Raw genomic sequence first — 26239 nt, 5'->3', positions numbered from 1 at the left:
AAACATTGACTCAAATACTTTGTCTTTGCATGACCCATCCTCAATACAAAGACAAGACATAGATGACAAGAACATATTCAGATTCATTGGGATCAACAAGCAGGGGTAATGCAGATGGTCACCAAGGAAAGAGATACAGATCCTGAAGGGAAAATACCCCATTTTAGAAAAAAGTAACCAGTTAGATCCTGAAAATATCTTGACAGCTTTAGCTTTCTATAATCTTGAAAGTTGTGTCAAAGCAAGAGCAACCTACTAGAAGGCCACAAGTTAATGCAGCTGAGATAATTATTTGGATCCCTCTTTATCCCATTAGTGGGTTTCATCCATGCCCTGGAATACTATAAGCGGATTCCTCAACTATTATTTGCCCTCTGTTGTTTCAATCCCAATTGGAATTATCTTTATACTCTGGTATCAAGAAAAGATTACACACTTGCCAAGACTGGCTGTAGTGCCCTCTTTTCTGAAATTCGTTTACCACCTGGCAAACCAAAGTGCTGAATGGAATCTGAAAATAAAGTATCACTAATCTAGATTCTGACCCTCCAAGCCTCCCCCCCTCCACAAAATTAGATGTGTCTTCCATATCACATCCCTAAGTGAGACTAAAGGAGTAGATACAATGGCCTATTTCATCTTCGATATAGAAGAATTAAATGGATCTGATTGGGTAATCAAAATTATGAAGAATATGGTAAAAATCTGATCAATGACTCCTTTTTACCGCTATCCCATAATAAAAGAACAAGGCGATCCAATGAAATTGAAGGATAGTAATGTTTAGAATCAACTAAAGGAATCACTTTATGCACCCCGTGGAATTCACTGTGACTGGAAGTCATTTAGGCATGCACTGAATGGGTAGTTTTATAACTACTAAGTAATGTCTGTAATTACGCTAAGTGTAGGAAAATTTATCCATGTCTTACCTGAAAAATTTCTTTTCTTAGAGTAATGAGGTCCACATATCCATGACACTGAGTACTCAGCTCTATGCAGCCTTGGAGGCAAACCAAACCTGTCAGAGGCAGGGAAGGTGTGGCTCTACCTCCGAGAAACCGCCATTTTAGACCCTTCAATAGCCTAGGAAAAACTAATCCCTCTATAGCAGTAAGAAAAATTAAGCATTAAGGCTAAATAGAACAATCCTTCTACAGAGCAAGGAATGCAATGAACAACAAACGTCGAGTGCCTATTAATGATTAAATATATTTTCCCAACTAACAACGCATTCCGGGTGGGTTGAATCGGTGGCCCTCCTTACTCCAAGAAAGGAAATTTTCAGGTGAGTCATGAATACATTTTTCTATTCTTATTTGTAATGAGGTCCACAGATCCATGATGCTGGGATTTTTATAGCAGTATCCATTCAGGGGGAGATCTATATACAGATACTATGTACAGATGCAAAAAGGGATAACCCTTTCCTAATAATTATAGAGATGCTACAGCAAGGAGCACCCATCTGCTGAAGGCAGCATCAGATGATGACTGGATGTTCAGCTTTAGCATTTTGAAGGTGGTATGCTCAGATGTCTGCTTTACTGATTTTCTCGTATAAGGCATATAATCTTTCTGACCCCTTAGGCTGACACGGCTCTGTGGGAGCGAGCTGTGATATTGGAAGATGGAGTTAGGCTTTTTGACTTGTGTCAGACAATATCTCTGAGCCACAGGGAAACGGAGGATTTCAAACTCTTTTTTTCCCTTGGACACTGGATAAAGCACAAATAAAGCATTTTCTTTCTGACCTGAGCTGGGTGGTGAATATACATTTTGAGGGCTCTGCAGACATCCCAAGTAAGACATCCCACAATTTCTCTTTGGGACTGGACAGAAGGATGGAAGAATAGTTTCCTGTGCTCTGTGGAAGCTGGAGTTAATCTTGAGTATGAAGGCAGGGTCAATTCTGAGTATCACTTTAGCATTATGGAACAGGCAGTATAGAGGTTCCAGGGAAAGAGCTCCCAACACAAACACCCTGTGAACAGACCTGATTTCCCACCACCACCACCAAAAAAGAAGCACCATTTAACAGTTAGAAAGTAAAGAGGCATCCTCACGAGTGGTTCAAATGGAGGGCCTGTTATGGCAGATAAGTTCCCATAAAAGAAATGTATGCATGTTGGTTGGGAGGATATAGAAGAGAAGCTGCTTCTGGGCAAGATAAAATTCATTCTTGTCTACTGCACAAAGGATGCTAGACAAAGCAGCTTCGTGACCTTTGAGAGTCTGAACTGCCAGGCCTAACCTGGGTCCATTTTGAAGATATTCAAGAATTGGTGATATCATTGCAGATGGGGTGGGGAGGGAGGAGGTAAAACCCTTGTCCTGCCACTAATGTTTACAGCTCAACCAGGCCACTGAATATGCTGAGTTAGTAGATTCATTTCTGGAAGCTAAAACTGTGGCTATTACCTCTCTGAATAACCTCTTCGGTTTAAGAGGCTATGTTCAAAACAAGGCAGCTAGGCTCAGACTGTCTGGATTTTGATGCAGGATTGGTCCTTGTAATATAATAGCTCTTCTAGCGGGAAAGCAGATGGAGGTCTTTGCACCCTGTCAAGGAGATCAGAGAATCCAGGCCTCCTTGGCCAGAATGGGGATACAAGAATTACGAGTGCTGCTTCTCTCCTGATCTTCTCCAGCATTCTGGTAAGGAGAGGAAATGCGAGGGAAGACTAAGAGTCCATTTTGGCCATCTTTGCAACAAGGAATCTGTTGCATTGCCTCTGCGATCCCACCAGCAAGAGAGTAACACTGACACTGTGTGATTCAGGTGAAACACCTTTTTGTGTACTTCCCATTCTGGATGATCTAACTTTTGCCTGCTGAGCCAATCAGCCGTAACATTCAATTTTGCTTTGGATGTGAAGGGTGAAAATTGACTACAGATTCTCCTTTATCCAAGTCATCAGAAGGTGGGTTTCTCTTTGAAGGACTGCAGATCTTGTTCTCTATGTCTGTTGACATATGACACAGCTGAGGTGTTTTCTGTCATGATCAGCACTTGAAGTCAGTCAAAGCTCTGCTCCCGTATCTGGCCAATGTAAGCATTCTGTTACGATGACGTAGTAAAACCACCATAGAGCCATGATCGACCTACTTTGATATACACAGTACGTGTATAACACTACATGACCTGTGTTGATCTTAACAGTCCTCTAGTCACTGTCCCATAATGCCCCCAGTCTCCACAATAGTGACTGCTCTGGTCACAAATTTGAGCTCCACTGCCTATGGGTCACAGAGACCAGAAACGCCCCCCCCTTTAAAAATGTCATGTGTTTTTTAAATGCCTGCTCCTGATTGCCCACCTCCCTCCTCACTTTTGATGTTTGTGTCCAACAACCATGCTGGCTCCACACAAATTGTTACTATCCCACAAAACACTGAGAAAATACCCAAAAGGGCATTGCGCCAGATGGCAGCACGTGGCACATCGGGATACCTACGATGGTGCACCACACTATTTACATCAAAGCAAGTCTCCTGGTAAGTGTGCACCATCCTGATCCAAGCAGCCAAGTATGCACACGCACAACCGATATACAAAATTCAGCAGCTGTATGCAGAGACAGCTTGACTCACCAGATGTTTGTAGCATAGATATGTTCTGAGCCGTCTCTGCCATGCTGCACTCTGCATCCGTGAACAGGGAGCAGAGAGAGTCCCAGCAACTGACGAGAAAGGGAATTCTCTCTGCCAATAAAAGCAGACCCTGACAGCCTGGAGATTTCAAGTCTTTTTCTTCCACTCTTGTTTTTCTTTTTTAAAATTTGATCTGCAGCAGGAAGGTCCTGATCAACATTCCTACAGCTGGAGAGGGAACCTAGCGGTTTCTCCAGAGGTAAAGCCTCTGATTTACAAGTCTGGTTTGCCTTCAAGGCTGCATAAAGCAGAGTGCTCAACATCATAGATCTATGGACCTCATTCCGAATAAGAAAGTGATAACACCAAGATAATTCAACAGTCAACAAAATCTCCTGCTTCAGAGCCTAAGAGATCTGTAGCGACCAGGAAGAGATTCCTCATCCAACCACCTTAACACACAAATGACTAGGTCTCTAGTACAGAGAGTAATGGTCATCCCAGGTACTGGCCTCTGCGTGAGACGGTATGTTCATTCTGTTATCCTAATGACAGATAGCATCTTGCTATGGCTATGCACTGCAGGAAAAACTAGAGGGCAAAACTAAAGTAAGGGTAATAGTGAGGAAAGTATTCCTGAACAACAGGAAAAAAAAAATCTGTCTTTTTCTCCATCAGAGTTATTAGAAACTTGAGAAGTTATGTATGAGACCTCATATTAACAAGCACAAGTCCTTAACAGATATGCTTTACAGCTCTGCAACTGTTTCCATGGGAGAGCTGTCTTACATAGCTGTATTTACACCAAGTTATAAAGACAGGAGATCTAGTGATAGCTGGTGCCAGTTCTCTTAACTCCCAGTGAAGGATTTTCCATTTCTCATCTTCCCCCAAAGCAAGATATGTCACTACTCTAATACACTTCTTTGATAACATACAAATATTGCAGAAGATTTCTCATCTATCCCCCCTCCAGATAAAGATGCTGCTTCACAACCACCACATAGCTGCAGTCCATTTCACAGATTTACCCCATGAGACTCAACCAGCAAACGATTCTTCAAAGGACAGAAGGTGGAACATTAAAAAAAACCAAACACCAATTAATCAGCATTTTATTCCCCCTCTTATTTTGGTTGTATAGAATCTAGCCATTCCTACTGATAAAAACGTTAGAAAATATGTTTTTTAATCGTGGCCGCAGGGCTTTTTATTGGTCTATAATTTTGTGTTCAGTTTTAAGATGAAGATACCAGCAATGGTTGTTATTCTCGCAAGACATAAGAGCTTTTTAAGATGCCAAATATTCACAAGTAACTAGTTCTAACAGATGCAGTACAGCTTCCATTCTGTCACGAAAACACACTAACATACCTGTAAAATAAGTAAGTGGAATTTGATCTCTTAAATCATTATTTTCAAAACTAGCAAATAATTACCAAGTCCATAGGTGACCTTATCAATAGCCAAGGTAAAAAGATTGTTTAATCACAAAATAAACACAAGACAGTTAATGCTTGCCATGCACATGCCAAATAAGCTAAACACTTCTAGTGACTCTAGATATTTTAGCAACTCACTGGAGAGGTACTTTTAAAAGTAATAAATGAATCTAAGAAGACAGCAGGCAGGGCAAAACCAGATATTAATGGTACACAAACTGACCTATAAGCAGTGAACCCAAAGCCCATATTCTTGTTGTTATGTTCCCTCCCTATACAACACACTCAACCCTCATCAGCTTTTGCCTATTATCACACTCAGCCAGAATGGCTACTTCATGCAAGTTTACTGGAACAATAAAGCAGACAAGATTTTAAAGACACAAACCAAGAAGTTTGCACTTCCAAATTTTTTTCTAAATAGATATTTTACTTTACTCTGTTAATCCTGTTTCCAGATATCTGCAAATGTATCTGCCATTAGCACCAAATGACTTCTCCTGTCATTTGCTGGAAGTGCTATTCCCTCGCCCCCGCTATTTACCTCAGCCACAATCGTCGAGTTATAGGAAACCCTACTCCTCAGAGCCACCTGTCATTCCATAAGCTGGGATGTAGTACCAGCACCCCACACTCCTTGCCCCAGCTTCATCGTGTCCATAGAGACCCCCTGCTCTTCACTGACATCAGAGCTTTCTCACAAAGGCAGACTCAGTCAGATGAGCTGCTGCAGAGGTTTGCTCAAAGTTATTAACGTATTCAGTATCAGATGTAACTAGCCATCTGTGCACTGAAGCAACATTAAGTGCAGATACTTGGTTAAACAGGATGAGAGCTACTATAGTCCTACTCCACTATTGATCAGGTGTGTCCATCTCTGATGAGAATCCCTTGACTGAGTTAAGTTATTTATTTGTATCGCAGTAGGGCTCCATTTTGCTGGGCCCTGTACAAAGAGAGTCCTAGACATGAGAAGATTACATTCTAAATGTAAGACAAGAGACAAAAAGTGAATACAGGCAGTTGGACTGGTTTTGGCACATCACCCGTTCCACTGTACTGCATAGTTCCTGCGTCAGCTGTTGACGTTCCTCACCACTGTGGCATTGAGGGTGCATAGCTGATACTACGCAGTGACCTAAACACCCATAAAGAGGATGAGTCAACTGGATTCAGGATTTCACAGCTACTGCAACGGCTATCCCAAGAGGTTGATAGCTTCGCTCTTGTTTGAGCATTTGGGTCGGGACTGGAGTCACAGATTGGACAATGTATATTCACGTCACAAACAGGCTGTTGCCTCCTTCAGTTTAAGGGTGAGGAGCACTCATCAGTTGAAGCAATTGACCTGTTTTGTTAGACTGCCCTAGGAAACTAATGGACCCTGAATGTTTCCAGAGGGATCTGAGAAATGCTGTTGCCCTGCCAGCAGCCTCTCGATCAATAGTTTGGTGGAATTTTAGAATGCTCTTTGTACTCAGCCATTGATAAGGTGCCCACATCCCCGCCCATGCATGCTCCACTCCCCCCTTTCCTGGCTTGAGCCTCAAAAGAGCATCTTAATTTATGGATGGCCGATGACAATTGAAACATGAAGGAAGACTGCTGAAGTACTGGGGACAGAAATCTCAGAGCAAAGCTGACTGAGACGAAGTCTTGCACTACAGTTCTGCAGGAGGCACAGAAATGCTTAACTGACTCCCCCTGCAGCATCTGCAGAGACTCAATCAGCAACTTTGTTTTGAGGCTGGCACACAGCACAGACAGCAAGGATTGGCTATGCGTGGTGGCCAAATCGAGTTCCTCCCATTGGGAAGAGGTTTCTTCTTATTTTGCAGATAAGTCGCACTTGTTCCTGAAGAGTCTTCTGCTTCCATGGGGACAGAGGGAAATATTTTAAGGGGACCAGTGTCATCTTTGCCTGAATCTTATCTACTGTCACTCACTAAGTACGGAGAGTGTTGTACACATTTTACCAGCCTGCACTTGGGAACCCTCATGTCCCTCCTGGCTGCTGAAGAATCATGGGGAAAAACTGGGCCCATTGCTGGAGGAGTCTAGGAGTACATATCTACTGCAGTTGGATGTGTAATTTCCAGCTCGGGTAGAGGTACACATGCTAGCTTTGATCAAGCGAGTGTGCTACAAAATAGCAGTGGAGGTGTAACAGCATGGGCAGTGGCACGGGCCAGCTGTCCAAATCTTATCTAGGATCTCGCACCAAACTGTACTCAGACAGCTAGTTCATGCTGCCACCTGACCCACCATGGTTACACTGCTAGTTTTAGCATACTAGCTCAAAGCTAGCATATATACATCTACTTGAGCTGGAAATTACAGCTCCAGCTGAAGGATAGATGTACCCTGAGTGGAATCTAGGCTTCAAATTCATCACAAACCTATTAGCTGGAAGAGGAGATTAAGTGAATGCTCTGGGCACTCTTCAGCTAGACGGAGCTCTTGTAAACAGTCTAGAAAGCAATCCTAACGCCCTTCCCTTTCCCAGAAACATAAAGGCTGGGATTAGTGTCACTCTTGGGCAGTGTTCCATCCTCACACTGTTTTTGGTATGACTTATGGGCTAACAGTTTACTTCGCTATTAAGTGTCTGGTAAAGTTTCCAAAGTGGGTGAGTAGATGAGAGTGGGTGGGATGATGAGAGCGGGAAAGATTACTGTAATAAATTCCAACAAAATAGATTAATTTTGTGGAGCAGAAGTGGGACAAAAAGAGAAACAGAGGGAAGAAGGTGGCAGGGGGAGTACAAGGATGGAGGAAGAGAGAAGGAAAGAGGAAACAGATACCAAAGACAGCTCCGGAAATGATACACTATGATCTGTGGCAGGAAAATGAGTAGCGTTGAGGCAGGAAAAGGATGGAGATCAAACAAAAGCAAGGAAGTTCAAGTAAGCAGGAACAGTCACACAGATGCTGGCAAAAATACTGTTGAGATTTCACCAATGTATTAGCTGAGAAGTTTGACAAGTACTTTTATAGTGGTGTTCACGCAGCTCTATGACAGAGTCAAATACTGCTCCGCAAATACATGTGACAAACACAAAATAAGATATTAAAGAAATATGTCTTCTGCTATTAATACGGTAGTACGTAATACATCTTTAAAACCGTAATAGAGTCAATGACAAATGTTACATTCAATACATTGTACAATTGCTTTATTCTTTAAAACTGCAGGGAGCGTAGCTTTTGGGGAGCAGGGGATTGTAGTACTGGTCTGTTTCACACTCTTGAGTAGGAGTCAGGAAAATTTTCCAAGCCACATACATGAGTATTGAGAGGACGAGCTGATATTGGTACAGCGCTATGTATGCGCTAGGTCAGGGGTGGGCAAACTTTTTGGCCTGAGGGCCACATCTGGGTATGGAAATTGTATGGCGGACCATGAATGCTCATGCAATTAACAATTCATGTTCAAACAGGGACAAAACATGTTTGTTTCAAAATCCACACTATTAAAATAATTCTGTTGAACAATGCACTGTTAGAAAATTACATTACTGGGCTGTTTGTTGATTTTACCACACAATGTTGCTCCTGTCTGAACACAAATTGTATATTAGCCTGGATTGGTCAGGCATCAGCTTCCAGTCATTGGAACTCATTGAGATTCACCAGCCCCTTGCTCTCAGAAATCTCCTCCCATGTAGGTCGTAACAGCCCACAATAAAGTCGCCTCTGGGTGCTAGGAAAGTCACCTAAGCCAACAAATAGCAAGCACCTGGGCCTGCACATTCCAGGCTCTGATTTTATAGACCTCTATCATACCCCCCTTAGTCACCTCTTTTCCAAGCTGAAAAGTCCCAGTCTTATTAATCTCTCCTCTATACCCCAATCATTTTTGTTGCCCTTTTCTGCACCTTTTCCAATTCCAATATATCTCTTTTTGAGATGGGGCGACCACATCTGCACGCAGTATTCAAGGTGAGGGCGCACCATGGATTTATATAGAGGCAATATGATATTTTCTGTCTTATTATCTATCCCTTTCTTGAGGATTCCCAAGCACAAGACTCAACTGCAGGAGGAAGCAGGAGAAGTAGTGACATAATAAAGCTAACAGAAAATGACTACTTAAGTAGATTTTTTTTTTTCCTATGGACATTCTCGCTTCAAGTCTGAGGCCTGGTCATTTAAAAACAAATCAAACTGACCTTTTTAATAAAAAGTGTTGTCCTTGTCAAATACAAAAACCACAATGAGGCAGAAAATAAACTGCATTTGCTTCTATTAAAAAAGAAATTGGAACAGGAATCTATAATACATAGTTTTGGGGTTTTTTTAATTTAGGAGTTGTGTTTGGTAACTTCTGGGCACCCTTGTCTCTTTAACAACACAGCTAACCTTCCACCCCCATCTTTGTTTATTTTAACAGTTTCCATAATCTTTTAATCTGATCAGTAACTTCTGCCTATGTAGCAACCTTATTGCCCCTCACCAAGCCCAGCTGACCTAGTGGACTTCTATTTGTTAAAAAGTGAAATCCAAAACTAACTGACCTTAACAAATAATAGCAGCTTAAAAAAAAAATTAAAACCTTGGTTTTCCAATACCTCCACATACGTAGCATGTCACCAAGGGATACCATCAAAGAAACCTGCAGTCGACTGCAAATGGAACTCAAAGAGGTAAGCAGCTGTTTTTGATGCTACACCTGTAATAAAGCTTCCTGCTCCAATGTTTTGGTGTCTGCTCAGACACCAAATTCAGAAATGAGCTTTCTAGAATACCCCAGAGTTTGTTTACCCTTGAATTTAAAACACGCTAACCGACTCTCACATTTACCTCACCAGAAATAACATCAATGGTGAAAAAATATTTGGCCAGTTACTACTTAAGGATTAAAGTTTAGCATTTTAAAGCAAAAGAATACTCAACATGTTCGCAATGCAACTGTTTAGGCTGCTGCCCAATATTTAACTTCACTTGTTTTCCTGTAATGGAAAGAAGTGTATGAACAGGTTACATCTTTCTTTGGGTACGTCTTCACTTACCGGAGGGTCCGGCGGCAGGCAATCGATGTTCTGGGATCGATTTATCACGTCTGGTTAAGATGCGATAAATCGATCCCGGAAGTGCTCTCCGTCGACGCCGGTACTCCAGCTCCGCGAGAGGAGTACGCGGCATCAACGGGGGAGCCTCCCTGCCGTGTCTGGACCCGCGGTAAGTTCGGACTAAGGTACTTCGAATTCAGCTACGTGATTAACGTAGCTGAATTTGCGTACCTTAGTCCAAAGTGGGGGCTTAGTGGGGACCAGGCCTTTGTGTAGTAGTTCTGCCAAATTGGTGTTTTGATTTACCTAATGATTTTCTTCCCCATTCCAAAAATAACTTTGCAGTTCCGGTCCTTTTGTAACCTCTAAGATTCAGAGCTAGAATCTCTCATCTTAACGTGTAAAAAGTGGTGCATTTTCTTATCATATTCACTCTCCATGGAAGAAAAAATACCCACACATACTGTTTCCTTTTACTTCTAATTCAACAGAGCTGGAGGATAGGGTGTTGATTTGGAAAAAGAAGGAAAGTGGGAGGTTGCATCAAATTTTCAAAACTTCGTATTAGTGACATCATTACTGGGTTGAGAATGTGGTTTGTGATCACTTCTACTTACAACACATTTTCTTCTAAAAGCCATCTGTGTAGTACCACATTGGCCAATGGTTCCCAAAGTCCATGCCTATGGAGAAGTTCGCTAGATATGAAGGACCACTATAAACAGATCTTCTCTCCCACCCCACCTCTAATTAAAATTATCTTTGTGATCCGCCAATGCCAGCTTCTAAAGGGGAAAATTCACCACACTTCCTTGCGCTCTGGTATTCTTCATGGCATTATGCTGCACACACCTCCACAGCATGAATTATTAGCTATTCATCCATCTACAATAAAAATCCACAACTTGTAATGGGATGTGTCTTCACATTTGTACCATTCTTCCTTCCCTCTCTGAGCAGTCTCTTCTGTGATGGAAACTGCGGAGTGTGGGGGGCAAGAGGGGGGGAAAAAAATCGCCAACCCTATAATTAGCTCTCTTCTCCTTCCCAGTATCAGGTGTACACTTTACACAATATGCAAGGAAGGTGGTAGGAGAAGAAGCCTTTCAAAACATTGTCTGTTCGCAGGAAGAGAAGGGAAACAACAGAATATATAAAAGATTCTGAAAAAATACTGCAGAAAAAGAGGAACTGAGTAATCTTATAACAAGCTTTACATTACTGATCATCCTTTCCCACATCCTCCCCACTCCCACGTTCCTTCTCATTGCTTATTACATCACCTGCTGCATCTCATCTTAGGCCAGGTTTACACTCAAAAGTTAAGTCGAATGTCACTCAGGGATGTGAAAAATCCACACCCCCTGAGTGATGTAGTTAAGCTGACCTAACTCCTGGTGTAGACAGCATTAGGTTGATGGAAGAATTCCTCTATCAACCTAGCTACTGCCTCTCAGAGAGGTGGATTAACGATGCCGACAGAAGAACCCCTCCTGTCGCTGGAGTGAGCGTCTACACTGAAGCACTGCAACTGTAGCCTTTCAAATGTAGACAAGGGGGGAGGGATAGCTCAGTGGTTTGAGCATTGGCCTGCTAAACCCAGGGTTGAGAGTTCAATCCTTGAAGGGGCCATTTAGGGAACTGGGGTAAAAATCTGTCTGGGGATTGGTCCTGCTTTGAGCAGGGGGTTGGACTAGATGACTTCCTGAGGTCCCTTCCAACCCTAATAAAAAAAAAAAAGCCCTTAAAACTCTTTCAGGGCCCCCCCCCAAGAACCACTGTACTGCAAATACTAAGTTATACCACAGAATTGGTATTTGCCATATTTTCCTTACCTAAGTATTTAGATTAACTGAGGCTACGTCTTCGCTGGGGGGGGGGTGTCGATTTAAGATATGCAAATATAGCTACGCAAATAACGTAGCTGAATTCAACGTATCCGAACCAACTTACCCCGCTGTGAGGACAGCAGCAAATCGACCTCCGCGGCTCCCCCATCGACAGCACTTACTCCTACCTGCGCTGGTGGAGTACAAGCGTCTATTCGGGGATCGATTGTCGCGTCCCGACGAGACACGATAATTCGATCCCCGAGAGATCAATTTCTACCCGCCGATTCAGGCGGGTAGCGAAGACGTAGCCTGAAGGTTTCACTATAAAGAGAATTGGTGCAAAGGTTAAAAAAGTCACTTTGTAATGAACTGAGGTAAATTCAATGGACAATCAAAAGTCTATCTGCAGTAATGTACTGACAAGGTGGATTCGTTTAAATTAAGGTGATTTAAATCACCACGTGGAAAGCCTCGATTTAAATCACTCATTTTAATCAACTTTCCATTTATACTTCAGTTATCTTTTAAAGAGGTGTATTTTCACTGCTTAACAGCCAAAACATGCTGATTTACAACTAATGAGCCTTTACACTAGATTTGGTGCATCTTTTTGCTACGTAGGAAGGTACACTAGGACTATATACATTTGTTTAAGCAATTATATATCATAATATTATCAGATTCCTATTAATTGCTGCTTTTCAGTATGTTAGAAAATGGTGAATGAGATATTGCTTATTTACTAGATAACTTTTTGCTTATGATTTGTGTCAAGCTGCATTAGAATGGTAACCGGATTTTAATTAAACACACAAAACAGGATATAAAATTTATTTTATTAAACAAATCAACCAAATATTTTAGATACATAAACTTCTCTTATTAAAATATGTTTCACATTTACAATTAAATGATTTATTAAACAGAGGGATTAACTATAGTCAGTGAACTAAACTGATGATTTCAGTTCAGCCCGGGGAAAATATTTAAATATGTGTAAGTGAAAGTGACTGGAGCGTAAGTTCCTACTCACCTAATTCTCTTAAAAATGAGTCTCCGAAGTTACTTGGCGTGACTGTTGTGACATATTTATAAAGCAGTGACCTCAAAAGTTTGATGTTTTTCTCCTGATTCTTTCTTTATATAAAACAGCAGCCTTTAATGCAAAGTCTTTGATAGAGGCTCATGGATTCACCACATTTATTTTGTATTTAAATGTTTTAAGAGATTATAATAAATTTAGGCCTTAACATATTTTCTATTAAATTCAGATTTCATTTTGAACAGATTTTTAAAAAGAAAAAAAAACTATGATTTAAATAAAATCAAAGAATCCAATTTAAATTAAAAATCCAATTTCCTTGATTTTTTTTTTAAATCAATTTTCATCCACTCTGCCCACTAGTAGTTACATTTTGGGATAGAACAAACATTTATTAGGTTTTATTACTCAAGCAGTTAGTTCACAGCTCTGCAGACTTCAAAGCCTTCTACAGATGACTGGTAGCGTTACTTTAATGTAAAACAAATCCATTGTTTGCTAGCTGAAACCAAGTAAATAATCAATGTATGTTCAGATATAAGCATAAATCAATGTTTTCTTTTAAATGAATCCAACTGAATCAAATGAATGAGAAATTGGCCCACTCATATTATACAACGGGGTAGGCAATATATGGCACATGAGCTGATTTTCAATGGCACTCTCACTGCCTGGGTCCTGGCCACCAGTCCGGGGGGCTCTGCATTTTAATTTAATTTTAAATGAAGCTTCTTAAACATTTTAAAAACCTTATTTACTTTACATACAACAATACTTTAGTTATATATGCCAGACTTATAGAAAGAGACCTTCTGAAAATGTTAAAATGTATTACTGGCACACGAAACCTTAAATTACCGTGAATAAATGAAGACTTGGCACACCACTTTTGAAAGGTTGCCGACTCCTGGTATACAAGTACAGGGAAAATACTAAATATATCTTGGTCAGTTTATCACCTCCGTTCTGTATGTTATGACCTTTCCATCTTAGATACATTTCTGGTCCCTATCATCACAGTATTTGAGTGCCTCAATATTTGTCCTCACAATACCCCTGTGAGATAGCACTGCTCTATTTTCCCTTTTACAGATAGAGAACTGAGGCACAGAGATACTAAGTGACTTATCCAGAAAATGTGTGACAGAGCAGGGAATTCAATACTGGTACTCTAATCATTGGACCATCCTTCCTTGCCCCAAAAATTCTCAAGCTCGTGAGAATATCACTATAGGAGTAATAGCTGTATCTATAATTCATACAAAAAGGTGTAAATGAAGTACAAACAAGAATGTCCAACTTAAAAACAAAACAAAACACAAGTTACAGAAGTATAGCTGACCCCAAACAGAGAGGGATTCATTCTGATAAGTGTGTGTGAACACCATAATATTGCACATAGTAGTGTTGTAGCCATGCTGGTCACAGGATATTAGAGAGACAAGGTGGTTGAGATATTTTTACCGGACCAACTTCTGTTAGTGGGAGAGAGAAGCTTTTGAGCTTACAAAAAGTTTCTTCAGGTCTTCTCAGACTGCAATGTGTCAGTCTGAGGCAAAGTCTCATCAAATTGTATGCAAAACAATTTGCAAAACCTGCTGCATTCAAGCCATCAATCACACGAGTTATGATAAGCAACATACCGTGCAAGAGATGGTTGTCATATCTGGTCACGTACAGCTTGTTTGTCACGCATTTGAATAATATCCTTCTACATTCTGCAGTCTCCAGGAAGGAGTTGGCCTCTAGTAGATAATCAGTATGGATCTGGCTCTCTGGGACTTTAGAACCAGGCTTTTGTGTTGCCATTGTTGTTCTGTGGAACCATTTACATTGGTGAATTCTTAGGCTTTGTCTACACCAGTTTCAAGTGGGATAAAGCTATACCCGTAAGAGTCTTAATTTACCCTGTCTACATTGGGGGTTGCACTGGTGCAGCTACACCTGTGACTGGCCAACAATGCTCTGTGACCGCACTCCTATCCCTGTTATTTCATTAGTTGTCCCCCGAAATCAGTTGGTTTCCAGGTCCTGTAGATCCTCCCCTTAGGCGGGGGGGGTGGGGTGTGTGTGTCCTTCAGCAGTGGACGGACTTCCGCCTGCCCACTTCCCGGAACCCAATAGGTAAACTGCACCAGGGAAATCTCAGGACCGGGCGCCTCTCCATGGACCGGTTATTGAGAAACACTGCCTTAGGGGACACTATGATCAAGACCACTCAAAATAATCGCAATTATTAACCATAGATATGTTATTATTAAATAAAGGAAAAGAAAATATTAAACACCACAAATGACCAAACACAAATGATAAACTTCCTACTTGCATTACAATCTCTTCTACATGTCTCTCTATAGTGTATTTTTAACAAATGTACTCTTCTCTCCGTAAATTGAGACCAAAATATATTCTTTTCCAAAATTATTGTGAATCCATTCTTGAGTATAGCCTTACATAAATAAGAAGGTTTACAGATGGGCAAAAGAGCTTTGTTTCAGGGCAGGTGAACCTGTTGGTTATTAATAACCACCAGCTAGTTTATACTTGGCAAAGTAAGCAATCTTACTATATCTTAGGCAAACAGGAGAAAATATTTAAATCAGTTACTAGAAGAAGCCTTTTAAGGAGTTGTCTTGAGACAGGCCAATTAACCAACACTAAAAATCTTAAATCCAATTAAATCCCACTACTTCTCTGATTACCAATATTTAGCCCCCGTCTCCTCCCCAGGAATATATGGTCTAACCACCTAGGGACTAACAGGAAAAACTGTTAGTCTTTTAAGTTATTTCTGTATTTCAATATTCCAACAAAATCATTACAAGAATTTTAAATCTAAGCACCTGGCACCCTCTTAGTTAACTTCCTCTCACCAATCCACATTGAAGTGGTGGGAAGGATTACTTGGATTGTTTTCTTCTTGCGTCTTCTCTGATTTTCTTATCTGTCTGAGGCAGCTTACCTGTAGAGATGGACAGGATGAGTTGTGGAGTGCTTGCTGTGAATGTGGGGTGCTCATTTCAGAGTCTTTTATACCCTTCTCCTTATTTTCATTAAATTATAGGAAAACACACCTCTTTCATGCTTGTTTAGATTCAAGTTGGTTGCTGTCATTCTTATAATTAGCTCCATACCTTCGGGATTGTCTCAATGACACTTTCAGCTCCTGAATATGCAGTTGGTTTAATTAATATGCAACATTTCTTTAACTGCCTTTGTTCTTCTTGTGGCAGGAAAGATTCAGATAAACTTGAAACAATATCTCAGAAAATGGACTGAATAAGAAGGAGTTAAAAACAACCTTTCCAAGTTATCAGAGTTTTACAGGAAATTAAATACTGTTTTCAAAATGTCCAAACACTCCTGTTTTTCATACAAGAGGTTTTACCTCTCAAAACCATCTTAAAATTAAATACTGTAACTCTTAGAACGTATTTAGCTTCAGTTGTTGACTCTATGGGTATACCTGCACTGCAATGTAAACCCAGAGTTAGTAGAACTTGAGTTAGCAGAACCTGGCATTGTTAACTAAATCTTGAGTATCTACACTCATTTGCAACCCCAAGTTAGGAATTGTTGAATCCCAACCTGGGGCTCCAGCACCTACACTACATTATGCAGACCTGAGTCCAGCCACCCATATCCCAGACTTCCTACCTTCCTCCCAAAATGTGGCCACTCTAGCCTTTCGTTCCTGGTGCAGTGAGAGAAAACTTGACTGTCCACCAAACTTGACTATCCAGAGGACAAAGAAAGACAGTCCATGGGATCGTGGGATATTTTTGGGTTTTGGCAGACTCACAGAGCAAGAATGCAGTGGGGCTGCGTCTACACTGCAAAACAACAGGGCTTGAACCCTGGGTCCCAGCTTGACTCAGGCTCAGACCTTCCACTCCTGTGGTCCGAGCCCTGGGTTAGCACGATTTGTGTGTAGATGAAGGGGTATTAGGCTTGAACCTGAGTTCAAACTCTTGGCTTACACTGCAGTGTACACACACCCTACATCAGTGGTTTTCAAACTTGTTTTTCTGGTGATCCAGCTGAAGAAAATTGCTGATGCCTGCGACCCAACGGAGCTGGGGATGAGGGGTTTGGGAGAGGCTCAGGGCTGGGGCAGAGGGTTGGGGTACAGGGGTGAGGGTTGTGGGGTGGGGCCAGGGATGAGGGGTTTGGGGTGCAGGAAGGGGCTCTGGGTTTGGGGTAGGGCTCAGGCAGGGGATTGGGGTGTGGGGCTGGGGCGTGGGCTTACCTCCGGCGGCTCCCCGTCAGCAGCGCAGCCGGGGTGCAGAGGAAGGCTTCCCGCCTGTCCTGGCATCACGGACTGTGCTGTGCCCCGGAAGCGGCCAGCAGTAGGTCCGGCTCCTAGGCAGAGATGCGTAAGCAGCTCCGCGTGGCTCCCGCCTGCAGGCACCGCCCCCCCAGCTCCCACTGACCGGTGCCTGGAGCCAGTGCTTGGGGCAGGTGCAGTGCACGGAGCCCTATGGCCCCCCGCCTAGGGGCCAGACCTGCTGCTCAATATTTTATTTCATCCTCATTGTTCAGCGAGCAGTCCCATCTCTTATTTTCTGCACACTATTCAAACCCTCCTCTGAATACTGAATTTTTAAATTCTTCATAGTCTCTTCTATGATGCTCATCACTGTAGCCTCTGAGTGCTTTGCAAATATTAATGAATTTTGGGTGCCCAATTTGAGATGCCGATTCAGATGGTCCTTTGTTGCAGCAGCGCTTTGAGCGCTGCCGCCTTTAACGTCGCTGCCCCTTCCCGCCCCGTCGGCGGCCCTGCTTGTAGAGTCCGTACCGGTAGAGCCGCCGACAGGGGAGGCAAAAGGGGCAGGGACATTAAAGCAGCGCTTTAAGGATGGTCCTTTGCCGCGGCAGTGCTTTAACGTTTCTGCGCCCCCTCCCCCAGTCAGCGGGGGCAGGGGGACACAGCAAAGGACCCTGCAGCGCTTTAATGTCCCTGCCCCTTTTGCCCCCACCCCCCACAGCCTCCAACGGGTGCGGGGGGGCAAAGGGAGCAGTTGCTCTGGGGCCAATTTAAAAGGACCTGGGGCTCCAGATGCTGCTGACACTAGTGCAGCAGCAGCATCCGTAGCCCTGGGCCCTTTAAATCAACACTGGAGTCCTGGGCAGCACGGGCCAGGGGGCCTGGAAGGGCTGGCTGGGGGATGCTGGCCCCCAGCCCCGCCCCTTCTGCCCAAGGCCCGCCCCTTCCGGGGGCCGGACGCTCTCCCCCGGCCCATACCGGTAAGTGTCCTGACTTATTTTCACCCCTGGCTTTACCATTTTGTAATGTGATTAGCTAAACGTGTAATTTTATATTTCTAAACATTCTAGCTACAGTAGAACCTCAGAGTTATGAGCACGTCGAGAATGGAGGTTCTTCATAACTCTAAAATGTTTGTTAATTCTGAACAAAACATTATGGTTGTTCTTTCAAAAGTTTACAACTGAACACTGATTGAATACACCTTTGAAACTTTACTATGCAGAAGAAAAATGCTGTTTTTAACCATCTTAATTTAAATTAAACAAGCACAGAAACAGTTTCTTTACCCACTCAAAACAGTTGGAGTCTGTTTTCTCAAAAACCAGTGGGAGAACACTTTAACCTGTCTGGTCATTCAATGACAGACCTGCGGGTGGCTATTTTACAACAGAAAAGCTTCAAAAACAGACTCCAAGGAGAAACTGCTGAACTCGAATTGATATGCAAATTAGACACAATCAATTTAGATTTGAATAAAGACTGGGAATGACTGAGCCATTACAAACATTGAATCTATCTCCCCATGTAAGTATTCTCACACTTCTTATCAACCTGTCTGTACTGGGCTATCTTGATTATCACTTCAAAAGTTTTTTTTCTCTTACTTAATTGGCCTCTCAGAGTTGGTAAGACAACTCCCACCTGTTCATGCTCTCTGTATGTATATATATCTCCTCAATATATGTTCCATTCTATGCATCCGAAAAAGTGGGATGTAGCCCACGAAAGCTGATGCTCAGATAAATTTGTTAGTCTCTAAGGTGCCACAAGTATTCCTGTTCTTTTTGCGGATACAGACTAACATGGCTGCTACTCTGAAACCTACATTTGACTGGAGCTGTAAATCAACAATGTATTACCTGACTGGATTTTAAAACAATCTGAAATATGTGTTCAAAGAGAAAGTGAATAGGGTGTTAATTTTGAAACCTAGTGATGACAATGTGTCTAATACTGTTAACTATTTCACTGCTGATCATTTTAGCAAACATTCAGCTAGTGTGCTTCTCCCAAACCGCTTCCCACACCTTTCCACATGCCAAAAGCTCCAGATGTCTCTTTTCCATTTCCAAAGTCTCCAGCTTCCCCCCGCCCTCAATCATTTAAACAATACAGTTACGTGTTCTCAATGCAAATTTCAGCACACTTGACAATTAAATATTTAAGGGAAGGGTAAAATAAATTTTATTTGATATATTAAATAACACAGGGATTACAATACTAGTTTTATTATTCATTTAATTCAATACAAAACTCCTTTTTTAAATTTTCTGCAGCTGCTGCAGTATCTACAGTCTGCTGCACTGGAGTGCTGTGAAACTCAAGGGCCTTGCCACAGAATTTAGGTCATGCTTGCCACAGAGCACATAGAGCCTGGGTAAAGATGTCTTCATTTGTTCATCCATGTCCTGACCAACAGGCACGTGCTTTACATCACTCTGCAAAGACTCCTCTCATCAAATCAGCTCCACAGAGCTCTGCATCCACTTTCCTCAGCCAGTGAATTGTGGCCATGATGGGGAGCAGAGATGTTTGAAAGAGGGGTGAGCCATGACTGAAAAATACTTACATGCTACAACGAAAAAAAAATCCCCACACCAGCCAACCCACAGATGGACATACTCAGAACTCAGAAATAAAGCAGATCAGGATGATGACAAGGTAACAAGGCACAGGAAAAATCCAGTCTCCAGCCAAGGCTACTCAGGAATGAGAAAATTAAGTACAGCCTATGATAACGGGTTCTCAGCGAGTTCAGGAAGCTATCAGTTTACCAGACTAAGAACTTGGCTGTACCGAGCATTAACTGCTGCTTGTCATTCAGTATGTGGGATCTAACCCCAAACAGGAGCTTTTGCTACTCGAAACACCAGTCTTATCCTTACAGGTCAAAGCACACATAAACAATGGGAAGTTCACAATGGGGGAGAACAAGAGTCTAGTTCAGAGACTCATCACTAAGGTGGGGAGGAAGGGGAACCTAGAGCAGGGGTTCTCAACCTTTTTCTTTCTGAAGCCCCCCCAACATGCTATTTAAAAAGCTAAGTTGCTCCTGCTTCAGCATCAGCCCCGAGTGGCAGGGCTCGAGGCCCCGGGCTTCAGCCCCATACAGTGGTGCTTCAGCTTTCTGCCCTGGGCCCCAGCAAGTGTAATGCTGGCCCCGCTTGGCAGACCCCCTGAAACCAGCTCACAGCCCCCCAGCAGGCCCTGGACCCCTGGTTGAGAACCACTGACCTAGGGTACCAGTTTAAAAAGCCTGAATTATCATTGGTTGGGGAGCACTGGCTCATGGAATGCCCCTTTAGAGCTCAATTCTGGGCCGTGGAATTGGTTGCAAAGGGAGAATAAACTTCAGGCTGAAGAAGGAATCCCTAGAGAGGAAAGCATCGTGGAGTGTGTCTGTAGACAGCACTGTATCTGGGGGATGCCTGGGTACCCCGAGGGGGGCGGAAAGGGAACTTCATATTCTGCAGCAGAAAGAAGAGGACAGGCACAGCTGAACACAGAGGGGGTAAAAGGAAGGCTGGCAGCTCCAGAGAGCTATTCATTGCCCAGGTCCCTCTTGCCTTTCTGCCTGCCCCATACCCCAAGTACTGGGAGAGGGATCTAGGATGCCTAGCCTGGAGAAAGGGAAGACTTGTCAGCCCCTTACTCTAGCGGAGGAGAATGGGTGGTCGGGGGACGGGAGAGATCCTTAGCCATCCCCTGATTGCAGAAGAGGGCTTGCAAGGGGCTGGCTGCCTTAGGAGGAGTAAGGGGGGAACCCCAGTACTGGGTGCCAGGCTGGAGGGGCAGGAGCTTGGGGAGGGTGCCCAGGCTTAGTGCCTGGCCGGTAGCTCGGGGGCTGGGTGCCCAGAGAGTGGCGGGGGCGGGCTCAGCTCTGGGGCAGGGTCTGCGGTCACGGAAGGCCCGGCCAACGGGTGCAAGGCGGGGGAGCCGCGGGAGGGACCCCTCCAGGAGAGCGGGGTCCCTGGCGATGCCCGGCCGGGAGGGAGCCGGCGGGGACCGGCCGCCCCTTACCTTTATGCCCGCTGAAGGCCCCGTACCAGGAGAGCGAGAGCAGGGCGCAGAGGCAGCCGAGCAGCAGGGTGAGGAAGGTGCCATTGCGGAGCCTCATCTCCTCCTCCGCGGCGGCGGGGGAGGCCGCATGTCCCGGGCGCGGCGCGGCCTCAGCCTCCCGGGCCCCGGCCCCGGCGAGGAGCGGAGGCGGCGGGGGCAGCCGCGGTGGGCGGGCGGGACTCGCCTCCTCCTCCGCCTTCGCCCGCTGCCCTCATGCACTGGCCGCGCCCGGCCGGGCCGCCAGCTCCAGCGGGATGGGGCGGCCGCGCGCGGTCCCCGGAGCAGGGAGGGGGCTGCCGCCGGGGAGGGGAAGGGGCGGAGATGGCACCGAGTTAAAGGAGCCGCGCACATGCCGCGGCCGGGCGGACGTGCAAGGGAGGGGAGGGGGGGCAATGTGCGTGTGCAAGGGCGACGCGCGCCTTTCCGTGGACAGGTGGCGGCGAATTCACGTGTGCACGCGCAGGCAGGGCCTCGTGAGTGTGCCAGGGCGTGCTCGTGTAAACGGGGCCCTATGCTTGTGCGAGCTCCTGGGCTCATGCGTGCGAGGGCAACCGTGTGCATGATGTGTGTGTGTGTTACTAATCCACAATAAACAGCAGGATGGTAACTTCTAACACTGCCCCACAAAAGGCAGGCAAAGCCCTTGCCCGTTGCGATACCTAATCACAGCAAGGCAGGTGAATGACCGGGGCCAGGCGACAGGCTTTGGGAACTTACTTCACTGTCTGAATAATTAAAACAATAATAATATCAAATACACAACGTCTTCTCCCATATGCAAACGGGAGCTTCCCTGCAATAACCCCATTTTGGGTATTTTCTCTCTCACTCTTTTATGATTAATTCTAAATATGATTCCTTGTATTCAATAATGAAACATTGGATAATACTGCTAACTCTTACTCATTAGTCGCTGTCCTGTTTGTTTTTCCTTTTGATGATTTATATAATAGTGGTTTTTAAATCGCTGTATGAAATTATATTCACTCTGCAATAACCTTTTAACACTTTTAAATTTAAATATAAAAAGGGAAATTATGAAACACCCAAAACAATGAAAGCAAATACATTCACAGCTAGCGGGTAAATAAACCATAAATCTAAGTTGCAAGCATCTTATTTACTGCCTTAAATCACTTTATTGTGGCTTATTCTTCATCTTTATTAGTATATTCAGTATGTCAATATTTTTACTTGGTCTCAGCTTGAACATCGATGTAGTTTTCAGCGTGTGAAGCTGCACAGATGCTGGGGATATTATATTCAAAAGTGTATCCTTACTTTTCATCCTCACTTTTGTGCCAACTAAAACGCGCTGCATGTTGGGGGAAAAAACAGGGTTATATCCTACAGATATCCTACAGACTGAATCATCTACATTAAATTGCCCTCTCAATTCATCTGTGAGAATATGTCCTTGATAGAGAAGCTTTCAGAGTGAGGGGGGTTATTTTTTCTGTTGAACTTAAAAGTTTTGGGGAAACATTTTACGTGACAAAATTTAAAACGTCATTTTAGGAGTTGGGGCGGGAAATGTTTATAATACAAACACAGACATACGTTTAGCTGGAATAGTGCTAGTAGTAGGCAACACTATTCAAGAAAAAACACTGTATCCTTAGTATACACCTGATAGCCTCACAGGGGCTCGCACTTCCTAGCAGAAGTCAAAGAAGATACACTAAAGTAAAAACACTGCATCATTGGTTGCATTCTATGTTAATCTGAAAAATGCAGCAGCACAAAAACCAGCATGGATTTGTTCTCCTCCTTATATTTCTAAAGTTTGATTGAAGACACAAAATGCAATGGAATGGAAGTGATGTGTCCGGATGTCCTGCATTGGGTGCAGCCAAGCCAGCAGCGCCACCTGCTGTTTCCACCATGGCTTTGAGCACCGGAGGGAGAGAAGAGAGTGAGTGGTATTTGTGGAGTCACTATTCTATTTCGGAAACGGAAGTTAAGAGGTGGGCTGGCGCTACCTGGCTATGCTGATGGATGGGGTCTGAGGGCGAGAAAGAGAGAATGCCTGTGAGCTCTTTTGTATAGAAGCGGCTTTCAACTAAACCCCATAATCAAATATTCCCAACCTTTAAGGGATTTGGAATCTAAATCTAGATCTAAAATTGAATTTTGCAGCTGATCTCCACCTCTGTAATGGGCCAAACCAAAACCCTGGACCCAGACAGTCCCAAACTTTGTCAGAGAAAGGGGGTATCAAAATACAGATTTCAGATCTGAATTGTGTATCTCATTCTGGTCCTTCTCTAGATTTATATTCAAAAAGCACTGGTGACACACCACACATTTGTCTCCACTGGGATGAAGGAGAGGAAATGGAGGAACAATGTCCAATAAAGACAGCACAGTATATAATGGTTCAATCCTGTGTTTACCAACAGGTTTAGTTCTCAGTTCTAATGTTCTCATTTTGTAATGTTATTTTCCATCATAGGAAACACTAAATATTCCAGAGAAGTAGGATTAAACCCTCTGTGTCATAACCTAATTTATCACCCCTCCCACCCACACAATATGTCACCCTTATCATCCAAAGCACATTTCTGAGTGCTTTCTCTAGCTTTCTCCATAGCTCATTGCACTTAGTATGAAATTGAAAATACGCTGCAGCTGTGCAGAACAAAACAGACTGTCATTGACAAAGGCCCTGCACACCAGAAATATGTTTTATTACAGGAAGAATAACTAAATCATTATAAATAAATATGCCACGGATTTAAAAAGGCAGTGTTTGACAACAAAGTGGGGGGAGTAGATTGGCAGTCTTTGTTATGGAGCATGATGGAATATCTGCACTGATTCATGACATCCTGTACTGGATTATAGTTGTTCCATAACTGGAGTTGGAATTATGTCACAAGAGGCTGGCACTCAGTCACAGCAATTCCCCCCAGGTACACAATATGGTCATGAAATTTTCATCACGGGAGCATTGCTACTCTTGGACAGATTCTCAAAAACTATATTTGATTAAAATTTGATGAGATGGTTACGGACTGGTTTTCCCCCATATGTCCTTTCCCAACATTGACTTTTACCAAGATATTTCTGTGTAAATGGAGCTTTCCTATTTCTAAACTACGGCTTCCTCGATAGGTACTCTGTGATGTGCTTGTTTACACAGTGATCAAACTACCATTCCATAGTCCTTACTGAGGCCTTCTCTACTCTGCATTTCTAGCCAAACACATTTGTGTAGACATGACTGAGGCAATATGTTTTGGACTGGTGCAGTTTACCCTAGTTTAAAACTTACCTGATTCCACCAGCCTGATTCCGTCAGCCTCCACCCCAAATCCCGCTTTGCCTCCAGCATTTATAATGGTGTTAAATATATAAAAAGGTGTTTTTAATTTATAAGGAGGTCACACTCAGAGGCTTGCTATATGAAAGGGGTCACCAGTACAAAAGTTTGATAACCACTGATTTAGTGGGTTCTAAGAATAGGCAAGTTTAATATAATAGTATGACCATTCTATGGCAGGCAAGCAGCCCAGATATATGTAGCCACTGAAGTCCCTGCAGGTGTGCTTGGCAGAGTTTTATGAACATTTTAATATGCAAATATGTCCTGATCAATGTGGCTCTGCAGTGCACATTTACTGTCATTTTAGCAAAGGCATTTCATCTTAGTTAAGGAAATGGCATCTAATGTCTACTGAGAGTAAATCAATGATGGATGAACATGGCAAAGGGAAGCTATTGCCTGGAAAAGCAACATAATTTTTAAAGGACTTGAAACTAGAAGGTTATAACCTCAAGTTGTTTGCCAAGCTGTTGACCAATAGTAATCAGATTTTGAAATGATTTGGTCTGTTTTCGTCTGTTCATATGGTAATTTTATTGTATTTAAATCAGCCAGGAGAGTTACATAAAGGATGCTTTTGACCCATTTTCTTTACTGCCCACAAGCAAATTAACATATTGAAACTGATTTTGTCTGTAAACAAGGCTAAACAAAAGAAGCCTGATCCTGAATACCTTATTCACACACATAATTCTTACTTACCGGAGTCATTCCATTGACTTCATTAGTACTATTCTAGTAAATAAAGATTGCTCCTGTAAGACAATTGAGACATTAACCCCTGAATTCTGTCATCTCTGTGTTGCAAGTTCAAATCCAGCCCACATTGCCATTTAGTGAAATGTGCTATACAGGAATGTGATAAGAGCTAATCTCATACCAAGTACCTACAATTTTTGATTTGTTCTGCTCTACGAGACAACAATGCCATGCAGATACCTTCAACCTATCATGTGAAATCATAACTCAGCTGGTATAGCCAGCAACCACACACCAGCAGCAGCGTTTTCACCTTCAGAAAATAGCTGAAACCTTAATCCATACCAGGTCCTGTCTCCTGTATTTAAATATACATGTTAAATCTGGTAAACAGGAAGCAGTAAATACGTTTAGCTGGGGCCAAGGGGGAAAACCTGATGAGAAGAAAGCAGGTAAGGTCTGCTCATGCACATATCACTTGAGATTTTGTTGCCATCTGAGAGTTCAATACTATTTAGTGCATCATATCTAATTTGTTTATTTTTACTTATGTAAAATTCACCTATTACCCTGTTCTGTGGGTATATATACAAACATTAGAATAACATTCATAATTTACTAATAGACAAATTAATTAGGGTTTCACCCCAGGATATAGGTCTTTATCATTTCCATAATCACACTTTTCCCTCATAAAGATCTGAATAAGTGGATGGGATTTATACCATACAATGCAGCTCAACAACACTTAGCCTGTCAAAAAAACAGGGGGAGTAAAGCAGTGTTGCCAACTCTCGCAATTTTATCATGAGTCTTGCAATATTTGGTGTTTTTCTTAAAGCCCTTTCCCCTCATGCTCCTGAAGTCATGTGATTATATGAGACAATCAGCTTTCATTTTTCTTAAAAGAAAGATTCTAACTCTTGCGAATTAAGAGAAAAGCTTGAAAATATGAACT

General features: G+C 43.0%; 1 protein-coding gene across 1 annotated transcript in view; it reads right to left on the bottom strand.

Moving 5' to 3' along the window:
• The window catches only part of MGAT4B (alpha-1,3-mannosyl-glycoprotein 4-beta-N-acetylglucosaminyltransferase B), an 89068-nt gene extending 67574 nt beyond the window's left edge, over positions 1–21494 (bottom strand). The window contains exon 1 of the mRNA XM_034778105.1: positions 21216–21494. Within this exon, the coding sequence (XP_034633996.1) occupies positions 21216–21312 (97 nt within the window). The 5' untranslated portion in view covers positions 21313–21494. The remainder of the gene's footprint in view (positions 1–21215) is intronic.
• Positions 21495–26239: the final 4745 nt, after the last annotated feature.

This window comes from Trachemys scripta, chromosome 8 (genome assembly GCF_013100865.1).
Source record: "Trachemys scripta elegans isolate TJP31775 chromosome 8, CAS_Tse_1.0, whole genome shotgun sequence".
NCBI lineage: Eukaryota > Metazoa > Chordata > Testudines > Emydidae > Trachemys > Trachemys scripta.
The sequence above is the reverse complement of the archived record's forward strand: the minus strand, read 5'-3'. Positions and strand labels throughout refer to the sequence as shown.